We start from the raw sequence: 24,292 nt of genomic DNA, 5'->3' as shown, positions 1-24,292 counted from the left end.
AGACCGACGCAGGACAAAAGAAGACGGCTTTCAGACCGCTGGACACGAGCAATATGTGCGCTGACACGAGGGCCAAATGACAAGTACAGATTGGTGCGAAAGGGCACAAGTCTAATGATCATGAATGAGAACAAGATGAGTATGCAAAAAGGTCAGTACATGAGGAATGACAATGACTGCGTAGGGATGTACGGGGGCGATGAAGACGCAGACACCCGCAGCGACGTGAAGCCATCAGAAGGAAGGCCACGCAAGTCGGATGGCGACACGACAGAGTAACGCTGGGACATGGAAAAATGGGACGTGTGCGGGGAATTAAATAGTGATGTGAGTTAGGAGGTATAGGTGTGGACGATAGCGATAGGATGCTGTAACGATAGGTTGGAGCGAGCTGTAAGTAGACTGGTAGTAGACTGTAGAGACGAGATGGCTGGAAGTAGATCTGCGAGGATTGAGAGTGGGCGCTGCGAAGTAAAAGGGGAGTAAGCAGCGCGATGGCTACGAGTAGGCAGTGAAATGACTGCAAGTAAGCAGCGCGATGGCTGGCAGTAAGCAGTGCAAGAACTGGAAGCAAGCAGCAGGCATTGCGAACGACTATAGTACAAGGGTCCAATCCAGCGGTATCGTTGACATGACGGCGGCGTAACGTTCGTGATGTGTGTAGATGGGCGGGAGCGATGCATGTATGGGAGCGATGGGGTCCGAGAGAAGAGTGGAATGTGGGTGGTGGAGTGTGGGATCCGAAGATAGAGGATGGATGGATTTCCGGTGAACGGTGGTACGCCAGAGAGGGCGACGATGTCTGCCGATGAGGACGTCGGCGGCTGCCAATAAAGACCTTGGCGTCTGTAGATGAGGACGGCACCCCAGCGAGGATGGAGTTCAGGTAGGAAACTGAGAACCCCGACAAAGATGAAATCGACGAACAGGCAGGCGTAAAGCTCACACTGCAATCGCCTGCACGGGCAGCGGCGGCACAGGCGGAGGCTCGCAGGACTGCGTGCGCGCTCTGCGGAATGAGCCGCGGAGGGAGAAGCGCGAGCTCGTCCGAGAAATCGTCGATGTGGTGCGTGATATCGTCGACGTGGTGCGCGATATCGTGGAACCAGTACGCGACAATGTCGAACCCGTCCGCGCCAGCGTATTCCGCGTCGTCTCCGGAAACGACGCTCGCGTCGGGCGCGGAGCCTCCTCGCGCGCCGGACGAGGCGTCCCCTCAGGCATTGATTTGCGCGAGGGTCGGGGTGGTGCATGTCTTGAGGGCGTAGGCGCATCGCTTGAGAGCTTAGAGGCATCCCTTGAGGGCTTAGGCGCGTCTCTTGAAGGGTTGGGAGCATCTCTTGTTGGCTTAGGCGCATCTCTGGCAGGTGTGGACGAATCTCTTGCAGGCTTGTACGAAGATGGTGGGGTCGACGCTGACAGTATAGTCGACGCTGATGGTGGAGTTGACGCAGACGCAGACGCCGATGGCGGGCTCGTTGATGCTGCGGTCGACGTCGCGGGCAAGGACGGCACGGGCGGAGGACGGGGCGTCGACTCCGGGAGCGACGTACGGGACTCGGGGCGCGGTGTGCGCGATTCCGACGAAGATAACGCAAGCTTCGACGATGACAACGCCGGCTTCGACAAAGACAACGCCGGCTCCGTCTGCGACTTCGGCAGTCCTGGCCGTAAGGTAGCCTTCGAGCGCTGACTTGCGAGCTGTCCTAGGCTTTCTCGGATGTTTCTGGTGGATGGTAGGGTTAGTGGACGGTATTACAAGACGGAGAAGATACGAAGAAAGACGCAGTGACGATGGAGCGACGTGCAGAGTAACGCATATAGGGACATAGAACGCATACAACCACAGCAGCTGGGAGCCGCGCCACACATTCTGACAAGAAATGAAGCCGTTGACCGGACAGAAGTGACAAGAAATGACAGAAGCCAGGCGAATTATGAGAAGAAGCCGAGGTATAGTGACAGGTTGATTATACGCGACGGAAATATGACGGCATTGAAGCAAGGGATTTGTCGACGATGCTCCATGCCGAGGGTCAGGAGGATGAGCGCGTGTGATGGCACGGTGGGCCCAGTCGCGACCAGCGAGCCCCAGGCGCGAAGTATGCAACACAGAACCCGAGAATGTGGCAGAGGATTCAAGGGATATTGGCAGAGGATGCAGGGAAGCGGCAGAGGACTCAAGAATGTGGGAGAGAAAATTCAAGAATATGGCAGCGAACTCACCTCAGGCTGTAGAACACCTTCCAGGATCGCCTCTTCTCCGTCTTCTCGGTCTTGAGAGCGTCGGGCTGGGGTGCAGGTTCATCGAAGTCCTCCCAGATGACGACTAGAGGAAAGCGCGCGGACGTCAGCTACCCCGCATCCAGGAAAGCAGATGATCACGCACAGTGTGTGCACGCCCTCAGAGGGCTGCCCCGTAGCGGTCGCCTCGGGTCGTATCGGAGCCCTCTTGCGTGCATGGCATCGCGTGCGCGCAGGCCATCGCACCGCGCAGTGAGCGCTCTTGTCGGATTGCGCCGCGGCCACCCGCGCCGCCGACCATAGCGAGGGTACGCCCTCGGCGGGAGCCCCGCCTGCCGCGCGAGGATGTTCTGCATCCCCGGCGCGCTCTCCAGGAAGACGTGCGGGACGATCGCGCGCAGCACGTCGCGCGTCGCGGGGCGGAAGTTCAGGACCGCGTTCGGCGCGCGCGCGCTGTGCGTCGGCGTCGGCGGGCGGGACGGATATGGGGAGGGTGTGGGGGAGGGCAGGGGTGCTATCTTGTACGCTGACGTCGGACCAGGGGCGGGCGAGGAGGAGCGCGACACGGGCGGGGAGGGCATCGGCGTCGGCGGCTGGTGCTGGGGTGTCGGGGGCGGCTCTGCCGCGTGCACCGACGAGCCTGCGACGCCCTGCATAACAGACATGATGAAGGGAGAGGGCAACGTGCCCGCGGCGGGCGTCTAACACAGCAGACGCTGATACGCGCCGTGATGGCCGCGTCCTGATGTTCCCGCCGCGTGGCCCCGACTTTCGCCAGCAATTATGAGGGGGTCGTGCCTGGCGCCTAGCCCTCCCAAGTTGACAGAGAGGCAGTCCTGCGCGACAGCGGGAGGAGGCCTGCATTCTGCGGAGGAGAAAAAGGTCTGACTTTGCCGTGCTACGATTTGTCCAAAGCAAGCGGAACAGAAGCGGAAGGTCCGCAAATCCGTATTTTGCCTTATTTGTCCCTTTCTTGGTTCCTACGTTCGTGCCACAAATGATTGGCTTCGGACATGCTCATGCAGACATCGTTTACCCTCGACTCAGGGTGTTGCTGTCACCACACTAGCTCAGAAATATAGTACGAAGAGCGAGTTGTCTTCAGGTCGACAAGAAACAATAGTGAGTACTTTCTCGTCTCATCCCCAGAAAAGAGGAAACCAAGTTCTCCGCAGTCCTCCACCTACAATCCTCCAGAAATACCCCTCATACTTCCTCCCTCTTGAACCGCATACTCTTCTCACGCGCGCTCCTCTTCGAACTCATGTATACGCTCGAGCTGTCGCCCAACGGCTCGAAGGACACAGATGGACCTTTATGCTCGGCACCGCGCACCTTGGTCCTGAAGGACGTGGGGAAGTGGTTACCGCTCTGCCTCTGCTCCTGATGGACTCTACTTTGCACATCTCGCAGAGGGATGCGCAGCGTGAGCTTGTGCTTGGAACGTTGTGCACGCTGGCCTCGTACGTGGACGCGTTAATGCTCTCAGCTATTCCAACGAATGAACTACCGTTCTGAAGGCAAGGCAGACTACGGCGAGGTGCGCTGTCGACTACCGGCGCGAACGTATGGCTGATTTTCCTTCGCTCATCACATTCAAGTTCGCTGATTCAACGTCGTCGCAACCAACTTACTCCTACTCTCGACCTCCCCCGGGCGACCGAACATCACATTGTCCGGCCCCCACAGAGACATGCACTGAGGGCGCGGGAATCGACATCGATTATCACCTCGCGCTTCACTTGGTCTACGTTTGCTGCCTCATCGATACGTTCTCCGCTTGAGCTTTGCTGTGACAGGAAAGTCTCAAAAGTACGCTGTTCTCCTTAATGATTCCTGCGCGCTCATGAACCCTACGCGCTGACCTCGCCCAATTTTGCGCGCTGACCTCTCCCAGCCAGTCGGCGCACTACAATGTCATCATCTGTCGTAACTTGCCTCGGTTGCCACAGTGTTTCTCGGTCTCTTATCTGCGCTCCGTTGGTCGTTTCCTCGAGATCAATGGCGACCCGTTGATTTTACTCATATCCTCAGCGTGGCGTTGTTGCTCGGATGGTCCTTCCGTGTGGCGTCAAAGGTCGCAAAATCGGAGGCGAGGTCCAACTCTGTTGATAACTGACTGGGGCGCAGCACTTGTGGCGTTAATGACTGACTTATGGAGAGCCGTAAGGCGCTCCATTCGTGCACATTCAGCTCGGCCTCTCGCATCCTCGTCAATCCCGCCTTGCACGCATTCGACATCTCTGTCGAAAGACTGAGCATCATCCTTCGCCTCGAAATAGGCCTGCTCTATCGAATCAAGGTCAGCACCGACCAACCCTGCCCTGCCCTCAGTGTAGACCTGTGTACCAACCAGCTTACTCATTGACTGGCGCATCGGAGCTCGCGTGCGGTCTGATTTGCGGCGCTACTGCGTCGGTATATGCTTGCTTGTTCGGTACGTCGCTCGATACCTGCTCGGATGGTCGCTCAATATTTACTTACTCGGGTAGTTGCTAATGTGAGCTGACTACAAGCCTTCCCCTGTCGATCGTAGCCTTCATGCTCTGCGTCTCGAGCTGATACATTTGGCGCCTGTAGCGACTTCAGGTCGCTCGGTAGGCTCGAAAAGGTGAATATGATGCGCTGATCATCTTCGCCTTCCCTCTGGGATTTTCAGCCAATTGTGTGGTGTGCCAGTAATCCCCAGCCTTCCTCTCGTCGCTGACATGACTCGCAGAATCGCTGTCTACGCCTGCAAGCTGTCCGGAAAGTTTCGTGCGCGTAGACGAAGTCACGTAAGAAGGCGTGTGTGACCTTTATTTACTTGCGATTCCCCAAGATGACAGCAGACTGGCCCGGCTCTGCGGCCTTTCGGTCATCTCGTTGACTTACCCTTCAGAAGAGGCCATGGTCAGTCGTCTGCGTCAAGCCCTAATAACCACTCAAACAGCCGCGAATTGCGCGGGCTTCCCTTACAAAGGGAGCCACCAAATGCGTCCAACGCTAGTCTAGACTCAGGCTTCCCAGGAGGATCATCACTGCCGACGTCGTACGCTGACCTGCTACACCGTTTGCCTGCCCGTACGTGCAAGCTTAGCCGTCCTGCTACGCTGACTGGCTATTCCCTACCTTATCGCAGCCGCCACAACTGCGCCGGAAACCGCACTATCCAATCCATCTATCCCAGCGGTCGACCAACATCCCGCACTTCTGTATTCAGTCCTCTTTCTGGCCTCTCGACGGCCCGCGCTACCTCCCCTCCTGATTCCGTGCGATGCGGCGCGTGTCCTGAAGGGAAGGCCGTCACGACGAATAGGGAAGGATGTTACACCGTCGAAAGAAGAACGTCACGGGGCTGCCAGTGCCACCCAGCCGGGACGCGCGAAGTTCGGGCGCCTAATTAGCGTGACGCGACGCGTCGCGATCCCAATCTCGCGCCTGTGCCACGGGGAAGGGGGCGCGCATCTCTCCCTATCTATCCCCATCCGGGCTCAATCCCCTGCTTCTCTCGCTGGCTTCCCACACCCACGTCGCTGGCGGCTCAAGGGAGCGATCACCCTCGGACGCTGTCCCCACCACGTCTTCGCTTGTCCCGCCTGCCGCCTTCTCCGCGCCGGCCGCTCCATTCTCTGCCTCGTGTGCCGACGCCCAAGGGCTCCGATCCGCTGCCGGGCGCCTCGTTTGCCTTTGGATAGCTCACTCGCACGTCTACTTCTTCCGCGGCCTCGCGCGCGGGCGGTGCGGATCCCGCGATCTCGCCTGATCTCGCGCGCGATCTCTGGCTGTCCGCACCGCCCCGTCACTGCGACGCCCCCGATCTTGCGTCTGCGCGAAGCCCTCGGGGGCAGATGGGAGGACTTGACGTGTACGGCGGCAGCCTCTGATGCGCGCCAGGCCTCCCTTCAGTCGTCGTCGTCAAGACGGCTCGCAGAGGAGAGGCGCAAACGCACGTCTCGATCCGCTACCCGCTAGCCGAGGTCGCCAGGCTACCATGGTCAATTGGCCCTTGCGGCGCGGATGGCGAGCACGCGGTTCAAGGCCTTTGCGTGACCCGGGAGCTGCCCGAATCAACAGGGATTCCATGCATATCAACATCAGCTTCGCCTACGCTGGTCTTGTTGCTGGCCTTACTCACACCGCGAGCCAGCGCTGTGCCTCCCATCATCTTACGGCATCTACACCCACGGCGCCCTTGCTTTCAGCTGTTCTGAGCCGCGCTTACAACAAGGCCTTCTTCCCGGGCTTCCACGGTCCTTCTTGCGGGTCGCACGCGCGCGTTTGAACCTTGGTGTCTCTGGGTCTGCTCGGCTTTGAATTGCTGGGCTTGCGCCCGCCCTAGACGTTCGCGAACTTAACAAACGACGCCACGAACACAGGTCCAAGCACAATCTGATTCTGCAGCTTCCGTCGGCGCTGAGGACGGTCCAACTGACGCCTGACTTGGACTGCTTGCGCATCTCCAAGCTCCAGCAACGATGATGTCGGCGATGGACCGACCTTGTGCGCGCTGCATTCGGCTACCGTACCTCTCTGATGTTTACTTTCGGGGAACGAACGACGGGACGAGGCTTTTGCGTTCAATCGCTTGTAATGGAAGCGCTCGGAGCGGGGCTCGGTGCATTTACCCAGAACTTTAGACCGCGTAATGCTTGCATACATTCGAAAGGCGCGTTGGTCCCCATCCAGGAGTAGGGACGACAAACAAGGTGGGCGCACCACGACCATTTGACGCCACGACCCGCAGCGCGCTAGGCAACAAAGTCAAGGGCCACGCATGGCAGGGTGCGCACAATGCAAGCCGCAAGCGTCCAAGTCCACCAGGTCCGGGGGTCTAGGGGGTCCGGCAGTAGTCCAACTCGCTGATGAGCCGGCTCGGATTGCTATTTCCTGCATCAGACAGGTTTCTGCATTTCCGGTGCCATTTCCAGTCCTTTCCGCGCCGGAGCCTTTACGACGAGGGTGAGCAAATTAGGTCAGCAACGGGCATGACGTGCTGATGGGACCTCTCGGCTGGACTTAGATCTAATTTAATCAGTGTGGCGGTGGTGCCCGCGTTAGACTTCTGACTCAGCCTTTTCTTCCGTCCTGCGCTCGCCACATCCCCATCGCGGCCTGGCCTGCACTCGCAGGGCTCCATTGCGCACCCTTATATCCCTCTGCGTAGCCTCACATGAACGACAGTCGCTGTATGCTCCCCATCGCCCCGAAAGCCAATACGAACGCCCTTGTCATTGATACCACATCGAACTCTATAACAATCACAATGACAAACAACTGTCCCCATCCGAGTCCGGGTGGCGCGGCCCTGGAGATGCGATTCCGCGAGCGCTCGTACGTCCGCGCGGAAGGGCCGTCCAAGACGCAAAACCCAGCATGCCTGTTTGTCAAGCGCGATCTTTACTTTGCTGGGCGGCGCGTGCGCCGTGCCTCGAGCTCCGCGGCAGCAAAAACGCTGCCCAGGCGGGTCGCAGTCGGTCTTGGGCGGCAGGGATTCTTACGCTCCCCATCGCGCGCCCGCAGGTGGCAGCGGCGCGGTGGGACGCCCTAGACGCGCCAATTGGCCAAGCTCGACAGGAAGATCCGTCGCGCATCCGCCGTCATCAGCCCCCGGCTGGCGCGCCATGCAGTAGCGAGGCCCAATGGGGCGTATCCGGGGCCGCGTTATTCTCCCTCGGGCGTCGTTCCACAAGTTCGACTTCTGCGCACTGAATGCGGGCTGCCCGTGGCGAGCCCAGGCGCGGGAGGACAGCGGGTGATTTCACTACATCCCTGCGTGCCGCCGTCGACGATCGCGAGGCTGGCCGACTGGCAATCTTCCCGGGCTGATTGACAAGCGACGGGCGGTCGAACGTGGCGTCGGGCGGTATCCGCCCGCCGCTACCGTCCTCGCGCTGGACTGGGTCAGGACCCAGGACGTCCGCAGTGTAGTACAGCACTCCGCGGCGAAAGGGGGTCTGGGCGGACGCGTGGGCTCGCGCGGTAACAGAGTTCCTCATGTGCGTGCGATCAGGCCGTGTACATTCTCGTCGACGACAAGACATCGGACAACAACACACAGGAGCGCTGTCTTCTGGGCTGGCTTCACCCTGCGAGGTTCTGATAGAATGGCACGCCCTTTCCCCTTACGTACGCGACTATTGAGATGGGCTCGGGGCCGATATCCGGGAACACGCGCGGCCGGTGCTCGTGGCGCTCGCTTCCTCTTCGACGACGTGGCCGCTGCGTCGATGGATGGGGGCTAATGGTGACGCTCGAATAGGACTTGGTGTAGGTAAGTCTCTCATAATACAGTGAATGCAGAGCCCATCCATCCGGGGATTCGCTAGTTAGCGAAGGCGGAAGAGGGCCACAGCTGTAAGGGTGATGTGTGCGGCTCCCATGCAAGGCCGGGAATTCACGCGAGGGCCGTACGGTGCTGGTTGCGGCAGGCCGTGGCCCGTGGCTTGATGGAGCTGCACTGAATTCATAACGCGACACGCGGCGCCTTCTAGTCGTTGCTGTATTGTTTGCTGGGGACTCCGGCCTGACGCGAGACATCGCGGCTCATGTCGGCAGTAGTTCGATGATGTTTGCGATTTTCGACGAGGAAGGACGCAGAATAACATATAGGAGGAGGTGCGGCTGAAGATTGCGAACAGGCTGAACACAGAACATCGGACGATTCCAATCAACGTCAAGGAGCCACACGCTCCCAGATGACGGCGCTCTGGGCGCAGGACAGAGGGAGGCGCATGGCCGGCGGTAAGATGGCGAGGTGATGGGGCGACGGGGAGCTGATGCTGGCTGCTGGCGGCTTCTGCACGAGAGGAGCAGCGCGCGCGAGAGTGTGGGTGCGCGCGGAGGGAGGACCGAAGCGGGGATGATCGGGAAAATGAGGTAAAGGCTGGCGTTTGTCGAGGTTAAGGGGGGTTTTTCTGAGGAGTAAAGTCAGTCCGCGTCACGCGCTCCTGTTTCACGCCAGGGATGGACCCGGTGGCCGAGGATGCCGAGCGGGGGCAGGGGCGATCTGAGGAATCTGTTGAGGGGGACGAAATCTTATTTGCGATCAGCCTGCATCAATCTGCGAACTCGGCTGTCCAAAAGCGGACATCTGGCGCGGCTCGGGGGTTCGGGTCAGATTGGCGGTTGCCAGATTGGGGCGTGTTCGCCTTCCCCTGTTTGTCTCCAGGCGGCAAATGCACATCTTCCGCCTAATCCTATACCGCTTTAATCACTGTTCCAATTTAAATAAGAATGGCCTCACCCTCCCGCTCCTCCTCTCCGCCGTCTCTGCTTCCTCAACACGATGGCGATCTACACGCCACCGTCGTTGCCGCACACACCCAATACTCTTCCTCCCCTCCCCACCGAACTCATCCCGTCCTGCTCGATGTGGCGCCCGACCAAGCACGAACTCCTCACGCCACCGCTCACCACCACCTTCGAGCAGCGCAAGACGACGAGTGCACAGGTGCACTTGCCGCCCATCGCGTCCTTCGACCGGAGGCCACCATGTGCGTAGCCCATCCCTACTTCCCGATCTCTGGTTAACGCGTGCACCACTCATTAGTGACACCGCCGGACGACTACAAGTATACGTCCCCTAATCTCGCACCAATCATCACCACCGACCCTCCCTCCCTCGATGACGCGCCCATGCTCGAGTGCGACGCGCCCCTGCCCCCCTCGGACCAGCAGGACCTGTTCGACATCGACTGGTTCAACTACGATCGCACCATGAACGCGCGCCTGATCGCAGAGAAAGCCTGCGAGATGGTCTGCTGGCTCTGGTTCGCCACCGACGCCTCCCCACGACCAGAAGACGCGTACCCATCCCCCACCGACGCGCCCTTCACGCGCCCAACGTCCTCGCAAATACTCCAACTCAACCCCTCCCCTATATTCGTCCAGTTTATGCAGAAGCTGCTCGAGACGACGCAGGTCTCGCACTCTGTGATCGTGCTCTCCCTCTTCTACATTCGACGATTACGGACGAAGGCACGGACGCCCGCGCAGGCGGGCAGCGAGTTTAGGATAGCGGTGGCGGGGCTCATGATGGCGAACAAGTTCTTGGATGAGTGCGTGGCCCCCTCTTCCTCTATACATCGTGTACTGACGTGCCACCAGTAATACATACACGAACAAGACCTGGTCAGACGTCTCTGGGATCGGCATGGAGCAGATCAACCGCATGGAGCGGGAATTCCTCGAGGGCGTCGACTACAACCTCTACGTCCATCAACGCGACTTTGAGTCGTGGGTACAGCTCCTACGCGGGCTCGTCTCCGCGAAGCAGGTCGCCCTCCGCCAGTTCCGCAAGGGCCGGTCAATGACTCGGGGGCGGAGCGGCCGCCCAGCACCGGCATCAGCATCGCGCGAGTACTCCTCACGGCGTGAACGGTGGCACAGGACGCGCTCAACATCGCCGCGGAGCTCCGAGGTCGCACGCTCAAGAGGCTACGCGATCGCGGGCTGGCAGCAGGACGCGTCAAGTCCGCCGCGACCCGCCGAGCAGCCTCCTATGTCGTACGCCCCGAGCCCGCCATTTCAGCCCGCGTCCGGGTCGAAGCGGGTGGCCTCTGCGGCGTTCTCGCCGACGAGCGCGACGTTCAGCGACGTGCCGTCAAAGCGTGCGAGCATCTCGCTGCAGATCCCGGAGTACCCGCAGACCGCGAACGCGGGCGCGGCCGCTTCACCGATGGACCAGTTGTCGCAGTTCTCGAAGATGCTGCTCGACTCGCCGATGGACCCGTCGTCGTCGTTCGCGCGGTTGTCGGTGCACTCGCGGCCGTCGACGCCGCCGCAGAGTAATAGACTGCCTCCACCGCAGCGTATCACGCCACAGCGGCAGTCGACACTGTCGAGCGCATATACCTACGACGGGGCGAAGCAGTCGGTGGTGCCGCAGGTACGTTTGGCTATACATTCCGGGAGACTCATCGTACTGACGATATTTCAGCAAATGTACTTCTACACCCTTGCCTCGTCACCGACAGACAGCGAGGAGGAGCGCACGCGCAAGGCCCGGCTTCGGTGCTACCACCCTCCACCCCCGGCGACCTTCGCGCAGCACTACGTGCAGTCATTGCCCTCGCTGCCGATGATGGTCCACTCGGCGCAGACAAGTCCGAACGGCGTCCACCTGCCGTCGATCTCGTCCTTCCCCTCCACTTCTGCTCTCCCTCCCATGCACTCCTCCAACACCTCCACCCTCCCCACCATCAGCTCTCTCCCGCACTTCAACGAGACGGAATGGACGCGACCGCCTGCTCCCGCATACCCGTCACCACACTCGGAGACTATGCAGGAGGACGCGGCGCCGTTCTACACGCCGTCGCCGGTGCGGTATGCGCCGCCGACGTCTCAGCAACCGCAATATTCGCCGTCTCCGATGCCCGTGCAGTTCGCACCGTTCGCTAATGCGGGGCCACCCGGCGTGCTCCAGTTCTACCCCAGTCCTTCTCGCTATCCTCTCCCCGGCGCAGACCGCTACCCTACTCCCGCTGCAGGCCGCTACCCGCCGTCGGCCTCACCTAATGACTTCGACTACTACCGGACGCGACGCCGGGTCTACTAATAATCATCATCGCGACGTTCCAAGTACTCTAGGGTCTTCCTTATACGTTACGGGCGTGAAGTTTCTCTCTTTGGGCGACACCTGACTTACCCTCTATACTCGTATCCCCCTCCTCCGCTGCATTACCCAAGCCTTGTTCCTCCCTTCACCTCTACTGCTGCATATCATCACTACCAATCCGATCCTCGCTGCATTCGACGCATACACACAATAGTCCCATTCAATCCGGCCCTCATGATCATTATTACCTACCGTACGAACCACCTGCATCCGCACCTGTTTATTCCACGCATACATCTGTTTATTCCAAGGACCCCGGTCTCGTCAACCGCCATTGCCAACATTACAATCATCGCCCGCATACCTCATGCGTTGTTGCATTATACAGTGTACGTATTCTATCGCTCGCCTCGCTGGCTTATGTGTCTCGTACATAGAGTACTCCGTTACGCATGCCGTACTCCATTTTTTCGCGCCGTGCACTGGTGCCCGTTTGCGTGTTCGTCAAGATCAGCGCGCACTCCAGCCTGATTTCCGCGCGACATGGGCTCGTATGTCCGTGTTTTGGTATGTTTTACCTCGCCGGTGCGTAGCCGGGGCCCGGTAATGGCGGGCGCTCCTCGTGGCGGGAAATATTTTGTATAGAGTCCAGCGGTCCAATAGACATCGGCACAATCAGAAACTTCCGTCGTTGCATTGCGCATGACATGCGATATGATGATGGTGGTTCGGGCGGGCGGCTGCGTTGATTCGGACAGGAGAGACGACTGATTCGGGCAGGAGAGACGACTGATTCGGGCAGGTGCAGCGACTGATTCGGCTCGGCGCGACATGCGATACCTGCGGCGGCGGAAGGAAAAGTGTTGGCGGCTGAGGAGATGAGGACCATGTCGGCAAAGGAGATCATGACGGACGGGCGGGCGGACAACAGAGTCAGGCAAGCATCAGGAAAGACAACGAAGGCGCGATTCCTGCGTTCGTCCGACATGCAGTTTACAAAACCGTGACACGCGATGCAATCCGGACATGCGATGCGATCTGGGCATGCGATACGACGAGCGCCCCTTCGGCTGCCGCGACATATGCAACGGGAAGACACAAGACAGCGGGCAGACACAAGACAACGGGAAGATTCGCGAATGGGTGGCGGGCTGGAACTTGGTGGCGGCGGGATGGATCAATGGATGGAATTACGGGATGGACGAATGGTTGGAATTGCGGGATGGACGAATGCGTATTTCAGATCGTGCTGCTATGGGCTTGTGGTCGCTGCGGTCATTTGTCGCTGGATCTAGTGCGTGCCTTTTGTTGTGAGCCGGATGGGGATAGGGAGGAAGCCTAATTCTGAGTCGAGAGGGAAATTGAGGGCGCGTGCGCGAAGAGGGACTTCGGGAGAGGAAGAAGAGAGGGTTCAGCGCCGTCGTTTGCAAGTTCTCCCACTTGCCCATTTAGTCTGAAGAGGAAACGGGTGGTGAGTCTGGCGCACGAGCGGCCTTCCGGCCCTCGCGTGTGGCGTAGAAGCTCCACCCCACAGCCAGAGTAGATGCAGCCGTCGACAAGATGCAGCCGCCAACAAGCTGTAAACGACCCCCAATACCCCCGCGCCGCTGATCCACTACCACCTACCTACCTGCGTATGAGAGACCCCTCCGCACGAGAGAACCAACCCATACAGCATCTTATGCGATTGCCGAAGCCAAACAAAATTTACGGTGCCCTTCCATGTGCGTGAGGGAGAGAAGGCGAGCGTTAGTGTGGTTCTGTTTGATCCACTGCGCAGTGATGATGGACATGCCGCGCTGGGCAAACAGCCCGAAAAGGGCAGGCTGTCTGCATCATTGACACTCAGGCCGTCCGCGTCATCATCGTGGTCCAGCGCCGAGCGGGCTCGGCCAGGGCGGCGGGCAGGGTTAGCCCAGCATGGTCTTCCGGCAATAGCGCCCACACCTGACTCCGCCCCCCAATTGACAAGTCACAACTTCGCGTCTGTCCGTCTCATCTCGCCCTTCGCGCGCCGAGTCCCCCTTCCCCTCCTCCCGCAAGCCCACGAACGGCTGCCAAGGGAGACTACCCGCAAGCCCCTCAAAGTCAGACCTGGAGGCTGATGGATGTCATTGCCACTGATGACCGCCATCGCCATCGCCCGTATGACCGCCATCGCCATCGCCCGTATCTCCGGCCTACCGCGATTCTGAGCCCTCGCTGGCCCCCGAGGGTCCTCTATTACGCTCCCCCTTCGCAAATACGCTTCCCCTTCGCAAATACGCTTCCCCTTCGCAAATTCGTGCGGAAGAGCTGTCATACATTGTCCCGCACGCAGTGGCAGCGGGTCCGTGAGGAGTTTTGAAGACGGCGATGCGGCCCCTGGGCGCAAGAAAGAGCGCAGGTCGTGAGAAACAGGCTATCTTCGGGGCTAGCCGAGAGACTGCGGCTCCGAGAGGCAAGTGTACTGTATAGCGGTCATGTACTGGAGAAGTACAGCAGCCAGAAGACTGGTTGTGGCGGAAGACATGGAGCGAAAGCTCCCCATCTTGCGCTGGCGCGGAGTGGTGCGGGTCGACTCTGGAGCGTAGGAAATCACCGCCTCGACGGCGCAGACGTCAGACTTGAGCAGCGAATATGAAAGTTCATGAAAGCCTATGAGGCCGCCTCCTTTCTTGATGCGTCCGGGGAACGATGGGTGGGTCAGCGAAGGGAGTCGCACATACCCAGCGACGCGCGCTACCCGCTGACCAGCCGTGATGTGGTGGCACTGAGCTGGGATCGATGCGACTGAACGCGCAGGGCCATTCGCGGCGAAATGTGGACGCTTCTGTCATGGTTACCTGATTACAATGGGCCTATGCTGGCCCGCTGGAGACGGGGACCAGGAGTATGCGAGGCAAAGAGATCGGAGCCGCTGGGATCGGCTGTCGGAGTTGAGATTAAGGATGGCGCAGGTCCTTCTGGTTTAGCACATGAAGAATATGCACGACGGTTACAGGATAGGGACTATGGGAAATCAGATCTTACGACAAAAAGTCCCACTTCGCCCTGAAGGTTGCAGAAGACAGGGTCTTTCAATCAGGACTGCAATCACGGCGCCAGATCGTGGCGGGATCATGGTGGAAGGCAGGACCTCGTTCGAACAATTCAAGTCGAACCGGGGTCCGGCGCGGCGCTCGAACCGATTGCGCCACAAATTGGGTGTCATCAGCACGTGGGGACGCGTCCCGTCACATCACGTACGCGATGTGACCAAACGTGCTCTTGTTTCCTGCCAGCGCGGACTCGCACCCCGTTTCGCCGGGACCTGGACCATGTCGGCGCGCAAGAGGCCCCTCGAGGGGGATGATTTGCAGGAGGCCTTTACCAAGATCAAGGGTGAGGGACCCCCTCGCACCCAGCCTCGCTGCGCCTGACGTTCTCGCGTTAGATCTCTTAATCAAGATCAAGCCGCAATTGGACGATGTGAATGTCGGCGCAAGACCGACTCTTGTGAAGGACTTGGATCGCCTTTCATCCCTTGCAGAAGCGTTCTCAGAACTACGCTCCAAGTCCAACGACAGAGCTTGCGTTCCCCTTGCGGACAAGTTAGATCAAGACGGTGTGTGCGGTCATGTTCGCACGGGATATAAGCGTGGCACTCAATGAGGATGCGCTGCCCCGGTCCACAGGTGTCAATCTCTGGAACATCGCCGGCACCGTGCGGCGGACTCCGGAAGACGACGGCCGCGCCATTATCGCATCCCGTATGCGTGCACCATACTTCCCATACACGGGTTTTCCCACTGATTGGCTTTGTGTACAGTAAGGGTAGCCGCTTTCCGCCTCATTGAAGCCGGCCTCGAGGCGAAGCCTTCCATCGAGAGCAAGTTTTGTCTGCCACGCCCCGCCTTCGTTCATACTTACCCGGCGTGACCGCAGGCCTGGTCCACATCCTGCAGATAGCCAGCAAGACGGGCACATCGCTGTCGGGTACGTCGCCCAGCTCTCGGTACTACTACGTGATCAACTAACGTGAACGGCTCTTCTGACATCAGAGTTGGGTCAGCCCGCAGCTGCGAATGCCATTCTCACTAGTGCCGCTAAAGTGCGCCTTCGCCCATGCGACTCTGTGACTCACAGACGTGCTGACGAGTTCCCTCGCAGTTTGAGGAGCTTCTACGGTTCGCGGAAGACCCGGATGGACAGCAGAAGCAGAGCAAGGCCGCCGCGACAGCCATTTACTTTACCAGCAGGATGGAGACCGTACGTTACTGTCGCCTTGCCTTCCCGTCTACATCCTGATCAAGCCGATATTACTAGGCGTGGCGCGAAGGGAACCTTACGCTCGCGGAATACATGTCGCGGAAAATAACTGGTAGATTGATATCTCATTCACCCGCGAGTTCTTGCCGGTTCACGCGCTGCGCTCCCAGACGAGGACCGTTTGAGCAAGCTTCCCAATTATGTCGTAAGCCGTGTTTCTCGCGGTCGGAAGCTCGGTAACATCCCGCCGTTCTCAGCGCGAACGCCTTGCCTTCAAACTCTACGACATCGGGAAGACTGTACTGAAGGACCAAGTCGGTGCGGAGGATGGGAAAGCATCGCTCGCAATCGTGTGGCTGCAGAAGGCGTTCAGTATCGCCGACCAATTGGAGGGACCCTCAACAGCTGCGATAGCCGATCTGAAGGCGCGTGTAGTGTTCCTCACACCGAACGCGGGCTGATGAGCAACAGATCTCGGTCCTTCGGACGCTCGGTTTGTCCTGCCTTTCGAGCGTCGCTGGCATCGGACCCTCTGATACTTCGCAGGTAGGACATACTACATTTCCGGATCTTACGATAGGGCAGAGGCGACGCTTGAGGAAGTATGGCCTCTCGTTGACGCCAGTCACGATCAGGTAAAGTTTTGTACCCCAGTAGTCGGTGAAGCTTACCGCCTCCGCAGTCCGATATTGGCTACCAAGAGTTGCGCTGGCTTAAGCTAGCGGTTCTGAAGCGTCGCGAAGCGGGAGAATCTATTTTGCTGGATAGTAAGTTGTCGTGAGATGGTGGCGTCCGCTTGTAGGCTAACCTGTTGTCGCCCCCAAGCGTACAAGACCATCATTGACCACATGGAGTGGACGGAAACCTCGGTAACAGAGTGAGTGCCTCGTCCCTGGGAACATGATGAGGCTGTTGAACTCGTCAGTATCCTGCAGGATCTTCGAACACTCCATCAGCATATGTAAGTTCCCTCAGCCGCGGCGTCGCTAGAAGAGCGCTCATGTCTGCAGGGCCCTCTTGATCAACGCCACGCAGCATTGTATCGAGCGGGCGCTGCAAACAAAGAACATCAAGGCAGAGTACGTGGACCGCTTGCTGCTGTCCATGCTGTTTTCGGCGTCGAAGGACCCCGATCACGCACGGGCTATTCGATCTGCTACTGCGGCTTTCACGGGTGCGCCGCGTTCCGCCTCCACTCACCTGCCCCTGGGCGCTGACTAACAGCACTAGCCGTGCACGAAAGCGGCTTTGGGCTACTGAGTACGCCCACGGTCGCGTGTCTGACGGTACGCGTGACTCTGGCGGCCTTCGGGTGCGGGCCTGACGAGCCCATCGATCTAGCTGATATGGCAGTTCGGTGACCGCCAGTACCGCGCGAAGCAGTGGGCGAAGGCAGCCGACTGGTACCTCGTCGGCAGCCACGCCCTCTTTCAGACTAATAGCCCCGCGAGCATGCCCAAGTGCCTGCGCAAAGCGGCGCTGTGCTTCCTCGAGAACGCCGAATACGCGCGTGCGGCGGTGACCGTGCGCAGGTGCCCCCCAAAGCAGGCGGCGACCCATTACGTGGCGCTGCTGTGCGCGGTTCGACAAGGTACTTGCATGTCATCTGCGCGTTCTCTCCACCGGGCTCACGCCAGAGCCGTGTAGGGCTCGATGATGAAGGTCCGTGGGTTATGAACTCAGCGACGGCCGCGTGTTGATGGCCACCCTCGATCCAGCCATTCAGGCGGTTCAGGATATGGTGCAGAGCCCGGATTTTGACCGCAAGATGCTCCTTCTCGCGACGCAGCTAACCCACCAGGCGGAATCGAGGCCCGTGTTGCTTGCGGTGTTGGAGGCGCTCCTTCGGACCCTCAAAGTGGGCAACACTGAAGGCGAAGCCGCGGTCGAAGCCATCAACCTCATTCGGTGCATCATCCGGCTCGTCTTCAGCCTGCTGGCGGAGCCTATGGCTGACAGGTAATGGTGGTCGTACGACTGACGGAGCGCGCCTCGTGCTGACGCTGACGCGTATAGGAACTTGCTCGTCGACACCGCCATCGGCCACTTCCGGACTGGTACGCGCGCCGGCATCTCCCCCAGACGCGTGACTAATTGGTCGCTTAGCCCGAATTTTGGTGCAGACAGCATGCGAGCGCAAGGCCTTACATCTCATCAACAAGGACGTCGGCTGGCTCTGGCGGACCGCATACAATGCGGCAGTTCAGGGCTGCACGGAGTGGGAGGATGCGGACCGCGTCGCGCAGCTATTCGAGGTCGCTTCGGAGGTAAGGCCTAGCCGATGAACTTTGCGACCGGGTTATTGACGGCCTTCTGCAGCTTCTCGACATCAGCGTCAAGGAGTCGCCGGTTGAGGTTGACAGAGATCAGTACTTGTATCTCGCTAATGCTTCGTTCTGTGCCATTTGCGGACGCGGTACGTATCATTCGCAAGGTCGACCGCTCGGGCAGGCTGACTCGCCTAGTGTTCGCGCTTCGGGAGACCATCTCCTCAAGCGGGAAGCTCGATGTGCGCTTTCCACGGTTTGTCGACATGCCCCAAACGTTGCTGATGCTCCTAAGGTTAACGCCCTACGAGACGTGGCCGATGGACTTCTCATATGCCAGAACCGCATAGCAGACATTCTCGCTAAAGATGTCTTGGTCGCGGAGGAGGAGCTCAGCCGCGTGCAGTACTTCGTGCACGCGTTGCACGTCTTCCAAGCCGAGATGTACGTCCACCTGAAGGAGTGGGACTCGTTCGGGAAGCTCGTCGGGGTAGGTTCTTACTTGTCGGTTCGAGCGACGATGCTAATAGCGTTCCAGGATGTGACGAGTGCCGGACCTATGGCCGTAGATACCTTCGAGGCATTAGCGGATCTTGCGGTACGTGGCTATCGGCGAGCCATGGTGTATGGACTAACTTCGTGGCACAGTGGGCAGATGAAGACTGCCCTGTCAACGGTATGTAGTTCGGTGTATCACGGCGTATACCGCTGAGCACTCGGGCAGTGTTGCACAGGGTGCTCGAGGTGAGTGGTTCAAGTCGTCTTCGTCGCCCTGACGGCTGTCGGATCTGTATGCTTCGTGCCGTACCTGCATGGGATTCCGCTTTAGGGATTTATGCTGATCCTTGCCTAGGCTATCCTGCGCGCGAGCCTCGACCACGGCGCCCTAGCCGTTAACAAATTCTCTCGCTGGCTCCGGGCGATATGCACCATCATGCTCGCCCGGTCGGAGCCAGCGGATCGGCTGAAGGCCATTGGTTATGTCGAGCAAGCCGTCGGCGTTATCGAGGAAAATAACGAGGGCGAGGATGTGAGTTGACTCTGTTCCAGCGATCGAGTCGATGAAGGGCGAGACTGACCTGCGCGCCAGGCGTACCCCATGGACGAGCGCTTCTGGCTCTTGAGCACGGCGTATAACACGGGATACGAGTGCTTCGAGTGCGTGGTGGTCTCCGACTCGCGATACTGACTGTGTTCGACTTCTGGCGGCTTCGTAGGGCGTCGATACTGGACGAAGCGAAGCGATGGTTCGAGGCTGCAACTCAACTGTGCAAGTTCGTGCCCGGCGGACAGGAGCGTGGCGAGAAGGTACTGCATCATGAACGGTTCTGCTGGCGCTCTCATTTCTTGGCATTTCTCGCGAGTCGCCTCCGTATCCGACTGTTCTTGAATGCTCGGCGTCTGGCTCTTGACTCTGGGTTCACCGCGAAGTTCCTGCTCTGCGCTCTCGACAGATGTCCCGAACTGACTCGCTTCTCTGCCTCGACTACTCGCTCTCCGCTTGCTACGCTGCTCGAACGATTTCTTGGTTCTTGCGCTCCCTCTGACTGACCTTCATTCTTCTACTTTGCAGATATCGGCGGCCTACTCGAGTCTTCTGGAGCGTTGCGCGCGTGAGTAGAGGGATAGGTTCTTTTGTTAATCGGACGCTGCTGCCCTCCTTGTATTCGTCTGTGTATGTGGACTATCAATTTGTAGCTGCTGCAGCGCTAATGAGGATGCACTATATTGTGTCGTCTCCCGATGCCCATACTTTGTGACACGCAGTAGCGCCGCAGATCAGCCAGCGAGCAAGCTCCGACGCGCTAGTCGCCGAGTAAGTCGGGAGACCGTTCGACTGCGGCAGCAGCAGCGTCTAAGGAGGTGCGAAGGCATTCTTCGAGAGGAGTAGGTTGATCTTCAGGACGAAGTAAGTGGTCGTTCGACGACGACATCATTGCAGGAATCTGAAGTGTAAGCGACAATACTGAGTTCAGTTTTCGGAGCTCCTTACGGCTGCTGGGATATGATTGACGCCACAAGTGCTGCGCGGCGCCCAGTCGTGGTCCGTGGACGGTTGCCTTCGCCTCCGAGTTCATATAACGCCACGAAGGGGACCTTGGAGGCGAGCGGAGCGTAGACAAGTGACCGAGAATTTTTGTGGCAACCGAGGGAGGTTGCGAATGTTAGAGACAGGTGGCTGGCGCCGAATGACCGCATAGAATATGTATGGTGACCTGGTTCGACGTTGAGCTGCCCGCGGTCCTCGAGCATAGAACATTATCGCCCACTTAAACCGCGGCGGTGCAAATTCTTGCTCTGAGTGCGCGCGCGCGGTCAAGCCACACGAAAGAGCACAAGAAGCATTGACAAGGCCGAAGTATTGCGTAGCAGGTGGGCGGAAGGCTGTGCGGACGTCGTCCTCTCCCTCCTGAAGGCAGACAAGGTCACACTAGTTGCATAGCATTAACCAAAGTGTTTGGTATTGCTCAACATAGATTAGATGCCTTCCATTGTAGTAGCAAGAAGTAGATGGCCAAGCCAGTCGAGAGATGAGCAGTTCACTCAGGGGGATCCAAGAGATCTGAGAGGGAAGTCTTCGCGAAAGCAGAGAACAAGACAAGGTTTCGAATTGGAACCTGTGGAAGGAGACAAGATCAGAAGGATCTTCAGGATGGAGGTCCGTCGCCAGCCGGTCAGGTGATCGACCCTGAAGACAAACAGCTGTCAATACGCATCTTCCTCCTCGCCATCATCACCAGGCCTTCGAGGTCTTTGCCCGCTCCGTCCCCGTCGACGCGGACGACGACGACGACTTCCGACGCTCCCACGCCCTAACTCTTCTCTCCTACACCGCGCCCAGAGAGCAGAGCTCTACGCCTCGTTCCTTCAACCCACCATGCCAGTCCAATTTGGCAAGTTCAACGCCATCTGTGAGACGGCGGCGCTCGTTATCTGCCCCCTCGTTGGAACCGACCAGGGCGTCGAGCCCAGCTGCTACAGCAGAAATGTCGATGTCGGCGGAACGCTCATTTTCCAGCCTTGTGCGTCATACATTCTCCCGGTAGCGACCAGGGATACTGACTGCTCTCTAGCAACATGCTTCGTGCATATCGTCGCAATAATCATGACTGCGATTATGATCTACCACATCCGCTCAAAGTACACCGCGGTCGGCCGCAAGGAGATCGTGATGTTCTTCTGGATGTATGCGGCCATCGAGCTGCTCGCCATCTTCCTCGACTCTGGCATCATTCCCACCGCAAACGCCGTCTACCCCTGGTTTGCAGCAATATACACGGGGCTGGTAGCCTCCGCATACTGCTGCATCCTCATCAACGGCTTCGTCGGCTTCCAGTTCGCGGAGGACGGGACACCGCTGTCGCTGTGGGGCCTGCGTGGTGCCTGCTTCGTCCTCTGGGCCCTCGGCTTCTTCCTCGCCATCGCGACGTTCAAGAACGTAGCCGGCATGAGCCCGACGTCGACGCTGCCGCTGTTCATCATCTACATCGTCTGGCCCGTGGTATGCGTGGCGATCTACATCGTCTCCCAGCTTATCCTCGTATTCCGTACACTCGATGACCGCTGGCCGATCGGCGACATCATCTTCGGCACGGGCTTCTGGGTGCTCGCGCAGGTTCTGCTGTTCGCCTTCAGCGTTACCATTTGCGACGCCATCAAGCACTACATCGACGGCTTGTTCTTCTTCACCCTGTGCATGCTTCTTAGCGTCATGATGGTGTACAAGTACTGGGATAGTATTACGGTGCGTCGAGGTCTGCTACCTTCGCGTCGCCATGGACTGACTCTTGTTCCAGCGCGAGGACCTCGAGTTCTCGGTCGGATCAAAGGCGGCTGTTTGGGAAGTCAAGGATCCGCTGCTCGCTGGCTCGTACACAGACGAGGACGCATCCAGCAACTACCATGCGCCGTCACAACAGTACGGCTATGGCGGTGGAACGCCTAGTCTTGTCGGCGGTGTCAGCGGCAAGCAGCTGTATGGCAATGCAAGGGGTTACCCGCCAAGCTCGGACAGATATTAGAGTAGCTTCATCACGATGAGCGCGTTACATGAGCGGTACGGTGTTCTGCCTCTTGAGCTGAGCCACTATCTCATGCGTCTACAGGCCACCTCGCTGCCCGGCTTCTTCGCGCGACCTGTGCGCTGCGTGCGGCGTCGTATAATCAACACAGCTTGGGGCCCACAGTAAACCCTGTTTGCAACGATCCGCGGCGAGCAGCACGGGTTGTGTGTAGTCGGTCGAGGCGTCATGGACTCTTGAATACTAGCAGGCTTTCGTTTCCATTTGTGCTACCATACGTTGACTATTCACCTGCTTATTCATATGCATATACCAGATAGAAACCCGGGCAATGGATCGGTATAATGAGCGAGGGGTGTACACGACTACAAGATCGACGAGCGCGGGAAGGAGCAAGTTCATTTCCGTTGCTCAAAGGACGAGATATGAAGGCGAGTTTGGTCGTATGTGTTCGTTACTGATGCTCTGCAGTGCGCTGTCACCGCTCAAGTGGATTCTGGCTCAGGCTTGAGAAGGTTCAGGACGATGTCGGCAGCGCGCTTGCGTCCGCCCGCCTCGCGACACTTGATGCCGACCTCTTCAGCCCTCTTCTTGAAGCAAGCACCTTCCTCGCCCGACGTGATACGCTTCACCGCGACGCTCAGCTCCGTCGCATCGATGTCCGGCGCGCACGTCTTGTTCCCGTACACGCCAATGCCCGCGTACTCCGCCGCCACCGCGTTGTAGTACGTGTCCGCCCACTGCGGGAGCACGACGTGCGGCTTGCCCGCGCGCGCGCACTCGTAGTACGAGTTCGCGCCGCCGTGGTGCACGTAGCCGACGACGTTCGCGTGCGCGACAATCACCGCGGGCTCGGCGTCGAACCAGGGCGCGGCGCGCACGCGCGCCTTGTCGCGCGCCGTCGTGAGCAGCGCGTCGAACACGCCGCCGAGCGCGGGCAGGTTGGGCACCTTCCAGAGGATCTGGGCGCGGGCGTCGACGCCGCCGAGCAGCCCGGCGAGCACGCGCCGCGCGAGGGGCGGGTCGTAGGCGAAGTGGGTGCCCATGATCATGAGGAGGGTCGGCGCCTGGTCGAGCCAGGCGGCCAGGTCGGCGTCGCTGGCGCGCAGGGGGACGAAGTCGTTGCAGATGGGCCCGCAGAGGTGGAGCGTGGGCGGCGCGGCGAAGGGGAGGTCCGCGGCGGGCGCCCCGGGCGTGATGTACGCGCGTTCCGGAGAGACATGCATGCAGTTGAGGCCCTGGAAGGCGCCCGGGACGCCGCGCGCCCTGCGCGCCTCGTCCATGGCCCTGATCTGCGTGCTGCGGAGGCTGTGGTAGGCCATGGAGGCGGTGTGGACGAGGTTGGCGAGCTTGTCCTTTAGGGAGAGAGGGTAGGGGAGGCCGGTGCCGGGGAGGGGGTAGGTGAGGAGGAGGCGGAGGAAGGGCTGGTTTTGGAGGCAGACCATGGAGGCGAGGAGGGGGGAGAGGACGTGGTAGGGGCGGTGGAGGAGGGCGCAGGCATCGATGGCTTGGCCGAACATGACGTCGGTGAGGATTAGGTGCGGGTCGACGCGTGAGATGGTGGCGAGGATACTGTCCAGGATGGTCTGCAGACGTGGTGAGTGGAGGCATTCTAATATCTGGAGGACTGCGCTTACGATGTACTCCTCCTTCGTCCAGGGTACCATGATATTCGCGAACTTGGGCCAGAACTCGAGCGCGGGCTTGTGGCGCATGGTCCCGACGCGGTCAATGCCGGCGAACTGCGTTAACCCTTCGATAGTGTGGAACGTGGGTGGCTTATCCCCGCCAGCGACGAGCGCGCTCATCTTCTCGAAGCGGGGGCGCAGCTCGGCGAAGGAGGCGAGGTGCACTTCCACGCTCGGGAGCGCGCGCGAGTAGGTCTCGAGGGCGGTCGCGAGGTGGATGTTGCTTTGGCCCTGCTCGGAGTGGGTAAGGAAGAGGATGCGTTGGGCGGACATGACTGAGGAGGAGGCTCTGTGCGGCGCATT

At 59.4% G+C, this 24,292-nt stretch overlaps 5 protein-coding genes across 5 annotated transcripts; 3 read left to right on the top strand and 2 right to left on the bottom strand.

Moving 5' to 3' along the window:
• Nucleotides 1–23: 23 nt before the first annotated feature.
• Nucleotides 24–3,102, bottom strand: SCHCODRAFT_02644950 (uncharacterized protein). Its single transcript, XM_003026434.3, has 3 exons — nt 2,390–3,102; nt 2,227–2,329; nt 24–1,726 (listed from the first exon to the last, which is right to left on the bottom strand). The coding sequence occupies exons 1-3, from the start codon at nt 2,907–2,909 to the stop codon at nt 943–945; spliced, it is 1,407 nt and encodes a 468-aa protein (XP_003026480.2). The 5' UTR covers nt 2,910–3,102; the 3' UTR covers nt 24–942.
• A 6,374-nt stretch (nt 3,103–9,476) lies between these two features.
• SCHCODRAFT_02644938 (uncharacterized protein) lies at nt 9,477–12,276 on the top strand. The gene is made up of 4 exons (XM_003026543.2): nt 9,477–9,719; nt 9,776–10,283; nt 10,333–11,113; nt 11,165–12,276. The coding sequence occupies exons 1-4, from the start codon at nt 9,512–9,514 to the stop codon at nt 11,780–11,782; spliced, it is 2,115 nt and encodes a 704-aa protein (XP_003026589.1). The 5' UTR covers nt 9,477–9,511; the 3' UTR covers nt 11,783–12,276.
• A 2,748-nt stretch (nt 12,277–15,024) lies between these two features.
• Nucleotides 15,025–20,033, top strand: SCHCODRAFT_02594205 (uncharacterized protein). Its single transcript, XM_050344010.1, has 31 exons — nt 15,025–15,145; nt 15,198–15,368; nt 15,439–15,513; nt 15,573–15,641; nt 15,689–15,739; nt 15,805–15,854; nt 15,914–16,012; nt 16,070–16,124; nt 16,183–16,217; nt 16,270–16,437; nt 16,484–16,505; nt 16,559–16,647; nt 16,695–16,779; nt 16,838–16,889; nt 16,938–16,973; nt 17,023–17,186; nt 17,243–17,298; nt 17,354–17,624; nt 17,731–17,971; nt 18,029–18,069; nt 18,119–18,279; nt 18,332–18,428; nt 18,478–18,521; nt 18,575–18,769; nt 18,818–18,877; nt 18,928–18,955; nt 19,004–19,023; nt 19,133–19,309; nt 19,370–19,437; nt 19,497–19,807; nt 19,853–20,033. The coding sequence occupies exons 1-31, from the start codon at nt 15,082–15,084 to the stop codon at nt 19,894–19,896; spliced, it is 3,099 nt and encodes a 1,032-aa protein (XP_050197003.1). The 5' UTR covers nt 15,025–15,081; the 3' UTR covers nt 19,897–20,033.
• Nucleotides 20,034–21,157: 1,124 nt separating this feature from the next.
• SCHCODRAFT_02521035 (uncharacterized protein) lies at nt 21,158–22,301 on the top strand (the record flags this gene model as incomplete). The annotated part of the gene is made up of 3 exons (XM_003026541.2): nt 21,158–21,302; nt 21,354–22,024; nt 22,077–22,301. The coding sequence occupies 3 exons, from the start codon at nt 21,158–21,160 to the stop codon at nt 22,299–22,301; spliced, it is 1,041 nt and encodes a 346-aa protein (XP_003026587.1).
• A 485-nt stretch (nt 22,302–22,786) lies between these two features.
• On the bottom strand, nt 22,787–24,262 carry SCHCODRAFT_02558008 (glycosyltransferase family 1 protein; the record flags this gene model as incomplete). The annotated part of the gene is made up of 2 exons (XM_003026433.1): nt 22,787–23,887; nt 23,939–24,262. The coding sequence occupies 2 exons, from the start codon at nt 24,260–24,262 to the stop codon at nt 22,787–22,789; spliced, it is 1,425 nt and encodes a 474-aa protein (XP_003026479.1).
• Between the last annotated feature and the right edge of the window lie 30 nt (nt 24,263–24,292).

Source organism: Schizophyllum commune, assembly GCF_000143185.2.
Source record: "Schizophyllum commune H4-8 unplaced genomic scaffold SCHCOscaffold_17, whole genome shotgun sequence".
Classification (NCBI taxonomy): Eukaryota; Fungi; Basidiomycota; class Agaricomycetes; order Agaricales; family Schizophyllaceae; genus Schizophyllum; species Schizophyllum commune.
The sequence above is the reverse complement of the archived record's forward strand: the minus strand, read 5'-3'. Positions and strand labels throughout refer to the sequence as shown.